Raw genomic sequence first — 10,702 nt, 5'->3', positions numbered from 1 at the left:
ATTCTGATATCATCAGTTTATCCAGAGATGTGACTTTATTTTTCTTGTTGGTTACGATAATACATTACTGTTTAGTCTGAATCCTAATTTTATATAAATTTATTGTCATTTTTTATGTTAATATAAAGAGGAAACCTCAAATAGTATTTGTATATTAAGATTTCCCAGATAGAAAGAAACAAAAATATTGCAAGCTGACAGGGAATGATTCAAAATTTTAAGGCGTTTTTCCTCAGAATCATTTCTTTTTTTGTTGCTACTGCTCAAAAAAAAATGCTTCAAATTTTTTTTACAGTCCATTCAAATGATTCATTGATGAGGCATTAATTCATTATATTTTAACAAAATGCAAGTTTTGCACACGTTTAAATCAAAACCCTATAAATGCCTATTTCTCCATGTTCCACTTTTGGACTCAAGCCTCGTTTCGATGTGATGGATCAAAAATAAATTATTGTTTTTCACTTGAGTTTTGCATCACAGCGCTTCATGAGGTTTCAGTGACAAATATCACTGTTCATTACTGAAATAGATGCAACCAAAAGTACTTTTTCTCTAAGAAAAATTGCAAAAAATTGTTTTGTTTTACCAGACTCCAGGAAGACCTGTTTTTTTATTKAATTTTTTTAGCTTGCGTATTTCATCCTGCAAACTTAACATAGGTGGGTTTAAAGTGTCCACTGCAGTATTTTTTGTTTTTCTCAACTGTAGAAGCTCTGATTCCTAATATACTTAGTTGGACTGAGTGTCACATTCTGTTCAACCAAATCAGCAGAGCTCTAATCTTAACTCAAAACCAGCCTCCATTCTGACAAATCCATTCAAGTCCAAACCCATTGCGCTGAACTTTGAAATGCGAGCGTGCACTTCAGGCGTGGGGCTTTTCAAGAAAAAAATAAATAAAAATCTCTTCTGAAATGTGACATTTGAACGAGTGTTTCACTAGAACACAACACGTTGCCGACTGAATTCACCTCCTTGAGAGACGTCCACTAAAACCCACGAGGACAGAATATGAGTCAGACCATTTCACATGGAGAAAGTGCATTTTCTGGTGATTTTATCAACCTGACACCGCTGCTAACCACATCAGTCGAGTGCCAACACTGTCTACAGCTACGACAGGAGCTTTGATGGTAAAACTGTAACGTATGAGTATTTAGGCTAGGAAGTAMTATTTTTGTAAATGGTCATGGTTGCCTTTAGTCTGAGCCTGTAGTGGTATCTTTATAACAACCCTACCTTGCTGCAGTCTCACCCTCCTTATCCAGCTTGTCTTGGCATTCTGCTTGTGCCTTTAGCACACTTGGCACCGGGTTTCTCGTCCTTCAGCTACTTCCTCATCCTCTCCCTCCCCTGCCTTCTACTCCCTCATCCCCTCTTATCTTAAAGTTGCCACTTTAACAGAACAAAACAGCATCGAGGAAGGCAGCGTTTACTGTAAGTTTTTTTTTTATTTAAAATCGGAAGTAAAGGAGTAGAGATTTGCCTAACCCTAACATGYCACTGAAACAACGATTTGGCATTTTCTAGGAGTATTTGCGTACTATACAGTGCTCTCTGCTATCACCACTTAATTTACTCCCCGGCATTTGTATAAACTCTTCCTTYGGGGTTGTTTGAGAGTTGCAATTCAAATGAACACCAACAGATATCTCGCCTTTCTTTCCCATGCAGAATGAGCCTTCGGACTGTTAACCTGTCAGGATGTTTGAGCTTGCTGAAATATCATGCTAATGAGGCAGAAAGAGTTCAAGCAGACGAGTTTAAGTTGAAGAGGGCTGACAAAGCTGGTATTTAAAGAACATTCAAAGCCTGATTCATGCCGGGTGTGTTTCAGCACACCTTTTTTCTCTGCTCCTGTCTTGAAGGAGGCTTTATGTTATATAACCTGTGTCGACAGAATTGGTCTTTGGATATATTTGATTCCCCCCTAAAAAYGACCTTTCATGAGGAAAATTCCTTTTTAACAATTCTTGCAAATTTTATTGTTGAATTTTAATGATAGTTGCTTTTTTTTCAATTTATAATAAGTTTAGAGCAAACGTCACTTTGTAGCTCCATCCTGAGTAGTATCAGTACTTCGATTTAATTCGTAATAAACTGAAAATTACAGACTTTCTCTAAATCAACAYAGCTGTAACTTTCCAATATTCATTTATTGTATGTAAGGGGATGCACATTAACTGTTGAGTCACTTTAAGTTAATTTGTAGTTTTATTAGGATAGTTTTTTTTTCATTTATTGTACCTTTTACCCTGCATTCCTCCCATCATTTCAGATGTGTTGTAAATTACCAGCTGGTATTTATACACAGACACTTGGGCAGTTTTTTTTTTCTGCCTTTCCTTGTCTGTACTTTCTTTGAATGCTGAATCATGTTGCCCACGTTGCACAAATAATGCATTAACCTCCACTCTTCCCCTCCGTCTCGCTATATTTACGACTCTGCAGTAACACTGTCTAGTCCCAGGTGGCCGTCAGCTGCTGGAATGCTGCATCCTGAAACGATCGAACAAATTAATATCTTCCTAATCTGAGCCAGACACAGTTGCTGAGGGGGGAAAAAAACCATAAATTTAATCCTGGATTTTTTTTTTTTTGTCATGAACCATCTCTGGATCGTTTCCAGCTGATGTTTGCAAGTGCTGMAGCTGAGTGTGCACGAGTGTCAGGGACAGATAGATGGAGTAGCAGTGTGATGTTTGTGTTGGTGTCTCAATGCAGCACAATAAAGCTTGTCAGGCAAGTGGCATTCTTTTTGTTTCTCTGCTTTGTTCCTATTCGCCAGTGTTGCACAATCTTCTGTCATAGCAGATGCAAATACTGAACCGTTTTTATTTTTTTCAGAGGCGTGCCATTTATTTAGTTGGAAAGGTGCACAAAGGGAAATGGTAAACTGACTTTTCACTGAGAGTGCTTCTTTATGAAGCAGGAGCCAGGCTTTGACCCGTCTCTGTGGCTTTTAAATAGCCAGGTCAGTAACCAGAAYCACACTGGGTTTCATTTCAGTGACGACAAAGGAAAGTTGAATTTGTAGTCACAGTTACTAACCTACACKCCTGCTTTTTAATTTTGTTTTTTACTTAATTTCAGGTCAAGATCATATCTTTTTTTTTAATGTGAATTAAATGAAATGTAATAATTCTGACAATGTGATGGTCAAATCTTCTAATCAYCTGTGGTGGCAAGATTTACCAAGAATGCAGAAACACGTTGGAATAAATGCACAGGAAGTCTGCGTGTATGGTCGTCAAATGATTTAATGTGAGCAACAACAGAGCAGGAGTCARTCAGCGAAGTCTGTCAAGYTGTGGCTYACATTAAATCRTTTGACGACCATACACGCAGACTTTCTGTGCATTTATTCCAACGTGTTTCTGCATTCTTGGTAAATCTTGCCACCACAGTTTTTTGGCGTTGTTGGCAGGACCATTACATCTTTTGTCTAAAGGGTTATCAGACAACACTGACTGTATCCATTATCTTAATGCAATCTATTAACTCATTATTCAGATCAGAGTTCTTCAACCCACTGTCCTGCACATTTTAACTCTTTCTCCTGCTTCATCACRCCTGGCTGAAAAGAATGAGTGATTGACAGGCTTCTGCTAAACTTGATGAGRTTCTGAGCAGGTCATTTAATTATTTGAACCAGGTGTGTCGAAGCAGCTGAAACTGTAATTCAGATGAAACACATTTGGATAAAGACATACAAATATTGTACCAAAACTAGTTAAATTACTTCAAACCTGTTTTTCTTTTAGTTAAMGGCCCAGGAGGATAAATGACTTTGTATTACGCCAATTTTTATTCACATAAGATTACTTTTCATAGAAAAATGATGCAGACTAATTTGCATTGACATTTAATTCATTTATTTATGCTGCTGTTGAGTATTTTTCTTTCTGTGACATTTCTGTCACGCGTAGCGTTCAGCAAACACAAACGGAAGCGCAGGTTTGCTAATCTCCCACTTTTTGTTTGATTTGTCCGTTTGGCCAGGCTCGGTGCTGGACGTGATCAAGCATATCATCTCACGAGGTGAACACAAGACGGGCGTCCTGGACGAGGCCAGCATAGCCACCGTRTTGAAAGACGTGCTCGAGGGCTTGGAGTACCTGCACAAGAACGGACAGATCCACAGGTAGGCTGCCTCCCACGCTGCTGCGGTAATAAAACTAACACGTGTACGAACAGTTTATTACACTTTACCATCAAAGGAGAAATGCAAATCCCTGACTGCTGTTCTTTGCTCCGGTCCTGCCCCTCACARAGACTCCAGGGAACATTGTGTTTTTGTAGTGGACGCAGCGAGCAGTGATTTAGGTCCAATCACAGCCCCACTATTAAAACAACAACGTATGTTGGATTATTCTTGGGATATTTTAGCTTTTTAATGAGGAATTAAACCTTTCTACAAAACAAATCTTTTTTTAAGATGAAAACTTTTAATGTAAGGTGAAAAACTTTGCTCTCATTGATTTATTGGATGACATTTCCACCATTCACTCCCTTCTCCATTAACCTGACTCCCATAGTAGCTCCTTTTTCTTACCTCTGTGTGTAGAACAACTCATGATGAGCTTCCTTTGAGACTGAGAGATATTCAATTCTTTACATCTCACATTAAAAAAGCAGCAGCAAAAAAAAGATACTGCCTGGCATCTGTTCAGATATATACAACGGAGTATTAGGGCCACACAACGAGATTTTTAAAAATTTTTAACAACTGAGAATAAAGTCATAAAATTGCGACATTAAAGTCATATAAAAATAAAATCATAATATTACAAGATTAAAGTCATAATGTTACGAGAATAAAGTCGTAATATTCTAGCCTTTACATGAAAAAGCATGCAGTTACCACTGCATTAAAATGAGGAATGTTGAGCMACTTGTCAAGTTGTTCTTCAGTGTTGCTTAAAAAAATAGTTAATCTTTTAGCACATTAGCATCAAATTAGTAGCAGGACCTGGATACTGTGCAAACGACTATAAACTGAAGCTGTATTGTAATTAATGGATGCATTGACAGATTTAGTCGTCACGTAGCTAATTTGGATGAAAGTATATTAATCCAACAGTGACCCAAGTCATCACAGAGTACTTTATAAACACAGACACACACAGAAGGTGTGAGGAAAATGAGGAACGAAAAATGGACACTTCAAGTAAGATTATGACTTTTTTCTCGTAAAATTATGACTTTAATCTCGTGTAATCATGACTTTAATCTTGTGTAATCATGACTTTAATCTTGTGTAATTATGACTTTATTCTCTTGTAATTATGACTTTAATCTTGTAATGTTACGACTTTAATCTCGTAAAATGACTTCTTTAATCTCGTAAAATGACTTCTTTAATCTCGTAAAATGACTTCTTTAATCTCGTAAAATTACGACTTTAATCTCGTAATATTATGACTTTAATCTAGTAACATTACGACTTTAATCTCGTAATATTGCGACTTTAATCTCGTCATATTATGACTTCAATCTTGTAATATTATGACTTTAATCTCATAAAATTACGACTTTATTCTCGTATCAATAATAAAAAAAATCTCGTTGTGTGGCCCTAATACTCAGTCGTAGATATACGTGGTGCATCAAGAGGAAAAAAAAAAATCAAAAACGATTTATCAGCTTGCACCCCTTTTGATAATATTTTATTTGTGTACCAAGTATTGTGAAAGAAGATGTCTGGAGTCTCATTTGTACTGTAGGCAGTGATCTTTAATATTCTCTGTCCACTTGTGCAGATTATTTTATAATTTTAGTGCTGTGTCTCATTCAAAAGACAGGAAGTGGCAGTGGCTTTTCATCAGAYCAAGCATTTAGTAGCACATCTGCCACGTCTAAATGCCAGGGACAACACGGGGACCTGCACATAGCACTGGTAGTTTATTTAACCATTAAGACTGTAACAAGTGATCCATAAGAGCGAGCAGTGGTTATAGGTCTTCTTTATTAGCTGTAAGCTTGTACACGGGATGGAAGGGGTTGTAACGTCGCTGAACTGTGAAACTGCTTGAGGACGTTTTTGAAAAAACAAAAAAACAAAAACTCGGGTTAGCAATAAACCTAACATGCATGTCTGTCAGGTCTGTGGGAGGAAACCCTTGTGTGCACAAGGATAAAATGCAAACTCTACTTAGAAAGGTACCCAGCTGGGGTTCAATCTGACCTTCTCGTTATGAGGCAAAAGCTCTACCAAGTGAGCCGCTGTGCCACCAGAAATAATCATCCAAACACAAGCTCAGTTTTATAAGTTTATTTTAATTATCTAGATAATAAAAGGAGAAAATTCTGTATAAGATGTTTCTGCTCCTACGTCTACTCAGGTAATGAGTTTTCAGTCAGTGACTAAAAGATTGCTTTTCTCTGACATGATCATCGTTAACCCTGTTTTTTTTTTTCATTAGTGAAACACTTGCTGCTGTAGATCACTGCAGCCTCAAGGTTTGAGCTGTTTTTCCGGCTGCAAAGTTGAGGTAGTTTCCCAGTATTTAAACAAAAAAAAGAGGGGGTTGTGTTGGTTGGATAATGTCTGCCAGTGTAAATWTGTGCTCATGTGTTCACCCTGTATAATCTGTATCATATGAGAAGGAGCCTCAGAGCAGGGATGAACGGGGAGCCGAGGCTGTGTGGAACGGAGGACAACAGGAGAAAAGTGTCACATGATTTGTTCCACTCGGCACAGGACAGCTGAAAAGCAATTAGCGTCTCGGAGCCCGAGCTTGTAGGCTCAACTGGAGATATTTAACACAAGGCAGTGAACTGCTCCACCTCCTCATTCACAGCAGCTCGAAAAGGTCGTTATTAAGGAGTGAAACTTGTCTTCCAACTCCAACAGCAGGTTGACACCACACACACGATACGAGAGCCAGACGTTGTCAGATAAATTGAGGAAAATTGGCCTCCGGGTTAACCAGTGCTGCTAAATTATGAGATGCTGAAGAGACCTTTGACACGCAAATTACAGTGAAAGCTGTCCCTGCGAGAAGAGATGCTTTAGCTGTGTGTTCTCTGAGAAGAGCGTATGAGAATCGGCAGTACGAGGAAAAAAAAGGCGATCAAATTTTAGTCGCAGGGGAGAGATAATTTTATGGTCAAAGGGGTATTTTTCAGATGGTAGGATGGAAAAGGGATTTCATTCTCATCTAAGGCCCACGAAGCATCTAATAAAGCTTCTTTTACAACCCTGTGAGGAACACMGTGAGCCTGGCACCAGGATGTAATGTCTGAGGAGGTGACCCAGCGGAGCTGCAAGCTACGTGACTGCCAGATGAGAATGATAAATCTCCCTGACAGTTTCATACCTTGGCCGTTCCCACCTGGCCACTGGCTGGCTATTATGTTAGTATGTCATAAATGTGAGGGTAACTTATTTTATTCATATTTTTTTGGTATCATTTGGTTGCGTAACATTGTCTAGTTTCTGAGAAAAGTTCAGAAATTGGATTTATAATGCGACGTTCAAATAAAACTCTTCATGCAWCACATCATGGTAAAATAAAACTCAGGGCTTTTGTTTATTTTTTTCATTCTGTCTGCTAGTTTGTCTTTAAATGTGCGTGGTACATTGTGTCCCACTACCTCCTCCTCTTCCTCTTTCTCTTCTGTGAATGTTAATGACTGTCTGCACTCCTCAGCTTTTCTTTTAGGGCATCACAGTCTGCTGCAGTCAACCATAGCCTCCATGGGTTATGATTCACTGCAACAATGAAGTACAAAGATTTTTAAATAAATATTTATTCCTATTATAGAGAGTTTTAAACTACAAACAGCTCGTGATGACAGGGGATGAAGTCAAAGCCATTTGGGTTGAATTTAGTCATGATGCTAAATCTCTGTGAAATTTTGCGACCCATTAGCGTTTAAAGTTATGTGTTTAGCTGAATACTCAGCTACTACCACACCAAATTCTACTTTAATATCTGTAAACATCGACTTAGCCAAATAGCTATCTACAATCAGTGTTTCATTGAAAACYGTTCATTGGCTTCATTTGTTATTTTGCTAACAGACAAACACAGACATGTGAAAAGGTCTTTCACCTTTTGTGGCGAGCAATAAAAATGGTTAAAAGTGCTTAATATAACACTTTAGAGCAGGGCTATTCAACTGGCAGCAAAAGCCCATAGACATGTTTGGTGTCTACAGAAACRTTAGAATCTTGGCTAGAAGCTGGTTAAAACCATTTCAATGAACAACCAAGACAGTTAAAACTACAAGCAGTTGAAGATAAAACTATGAAAGTGAAAATAAAATTGATTTAAAAATTTGGCAAGTCAGAGATGTCAAAATATTATTTGTGGTAAATAAGAGGCAGAATGTGTTATTTTTGTTTTTGTTTTATTATTACTACTTTTTTAGGGTTCTGTATGTTTTATTCATGATTAAATGCCGCAAAATAAACTATTTCAAAGGTAACCRATCTTTGTAATACTTGGTTTAATTAGATAATGACTTTAATTGCTGSATGTTCRGCCCCTGAGCTGTTGGTCTGCAGTAACTGTGGCCCCCRAAGCAGTTTAGTTGAATAGTCCTGCTTTAGAGACATACAAAGCTTTTACTAAAGAATAAAAGAAGCCATGAGTTTCTGGACTTGTTACAAATTCTTTTTTTCTTGTACAAAGTGGCACAGATGGCTCTCTGTAAATTATTCCGTGTTTTTTTTTATCCTTAAAAAGTCTCTGCGTGTCCTAAAGCTGCACTTTTTTCCCTCCTCTRTATAATGTTTTAAAATGACAAATGGGCAGAGCTTTGTTTAATTGTCCCTTTCTGTGTCCAGAATACAAAAACAACACATTATTTAGTCCAGGTGAGTCTGCTGAAGCATTGACAGCTTAAATCAGTTCTTCCCAACCCTGGTCCTCAGGGCACKCCATCCTTCAAGACCCGAGCTGTCTTGACAGTTTGTCCTCAAGTTCCACTGAAGCCTGGTAATTATACATCGGTGWCAACCTGGTGCGTCAAGGCAAAATAAAATACCTAAAACACAGAGGGCAGTTTCCCCTGAAGACCCAGCTTGAGATGCACTGAGTGAGAGGAAGAAGTTACATTTTAAACTTCCCCTCCAGTTCCTTCAAATGCAACTTCTTACACAATCGACCACGTGTTTCACACGAAGGGGTTGAGAATGAGCGWTTTGTAAGAGAAAACAGAAAGTGCAAATAACTGGATGACTGTGTGACCTGGTATCACCCAGMTGTGAGGTGACAGACTGCCAAGCAGCAGACGCAGAGCTCAGAAATCAGCCTCACAGTTCCAACAGGCGATGGTCTCTTACCCATCCCACAGATGATTATTTTACACTTGTCTAGACGTAGAGCCATATCAGAATTTTACCTCACTACGACTGCAAACGACTGCTGAACACAACTATTTAGAAAATACATTKATCGATACAGGCGGCAGCTATACTCTTTGTGTTTTGGTCTCTTTGAGAAGGGAATCCCTCATTTCTTTTAGGCTCATGAGCAGCCTTCATCCCTCTGGAGCTCAGTGTTTGCCACTCCCTGCCCTTTGTCGCCATGGGATGTGTTGGCTGCGTGCTAATATATTGAAGCACGTCTTTAGCGAAAGTGGCCTCTTCACTCAAGWACGCAGCAGATTTTTAAACGACACTCAGAACTGCTGTCCTCAAACACTTTGGTTCCTCTTTAGCATATCGTGTGCCCAGAAGGAGCCAACAGAAAACCTCAGGATTTGTTTTGGAAGTTACAGAAAGATTTTAAATGGTTTTAACATTTTACGTCTGTGCTGCTGTCTTTGTAACTTACAACAAATTTGTGTTTAGTAGATCATTTCTTTGTTGTAACAATGCTTCTTGGCAATAAATCTGWTTGCGGGCACCTGATTGGCAGCTCAAAACAATATTCAATATTAACAGCAAAATAAGATGTTTGTCAGAGAAGATTTGGAAAATTTTTCATGTGCACCACCCACGTACTCAGCTCTACTGCTCATCCCACAAATGCATGTTCCTTACAAATGTGGCACCATTTAAWAGTGGATATATCATGCAAAAATCTTATGTTTTTAGCCGTTAAGTAATTGTTGTTTGTAAACTTGGAGTCTCTATGAGTGCAGAAAATTTGAATTTAGTCTCTCTGCTGTTGCAAAGATATCTTTATTATCTGTTTGGATCATATTCCATTTTTTAATGACGTTTTATGAACCATTACATCACAGAAGAGACAACATCAAAACGAGTTGGTCTGAGACACGCCTCTGAAAATGGGTGAAAGAGGGGCTTGTGGAGTTACAATAAGGAGGAAATCAGACCAAAGCATTGCAGTTCCACTTAATAAAGACACCAACTAAATGATTTAAATGGGGGAAAAGAAGGATTTAAAAGCATATATCTACTTTAAAAGGGAATTTTAAGACTTTCAAACAGTAAAAGATTTATTGCCAAAAGACATTGTTATAAAGAGCACAAACACAAATTGGTAACGCTTTCTTTTACGGTACCCTTATTACCATGTAATTACAAGGTAATAAAATGTAATTAAATGTAATTACTGCCTTATTACCATGTAATTACGTGGTAATTACGGTACAAAAGATAAACTACTGTTAGTAAAACTACCTTTATTGGGTAACTACAATCAAACTATTGTTCAGTAGTAACTCAAAACTATATTTATAACCAAAAGAATGCAACTAAATTTTGGGGTTAGTGGTTAAT

At 38.0% G+C, this 10,702-nt stretch overlaps 1 protein-coding gene across 1 annotated transcript in view; it reads left to right on the top strand.

Moving 5' to 3' along the window:
• oxsr1b (oxidative stress responsive kinase 1b) overlaps positions 1 to 10,702 on the top strand; it is a gene marked incomplete in the record, with an annotated part of 51,645 nt that overhangs the window by 21,097 nt on the left and 19,846 nt on the right. Inside the window, 1 exon segment of the mRNA XM_014002174.1 lies at positions 4,006 to 4,147. Coding sequence (XP_013857628.1) covers positions 4,006 to 4,147 — 142 coding nt within the window.

The sequence above is a fragment of the Austrofundulus limnaeus genome, unplaced genomic scaffold (assembly GCF_001266775.1).
Source record: "Austrofundulus limnaeus strain Quisiro unplaced genomic scaffold, Austrofundulus_limnaeus-1.0 Scaffold12, whole genome shotgun sequence".
In the NCBI taxonomy this organism is placed as follows: Eukaryota; Metazoa; Chordata; class Actinopteri; order Cyprinodontiformes; family Rivulidae; genus Austrofundulus; species Austrofundulus limnaeus.
This window is presented reverse-complemented; position numbering and strand designations above follow the sequence as displayed.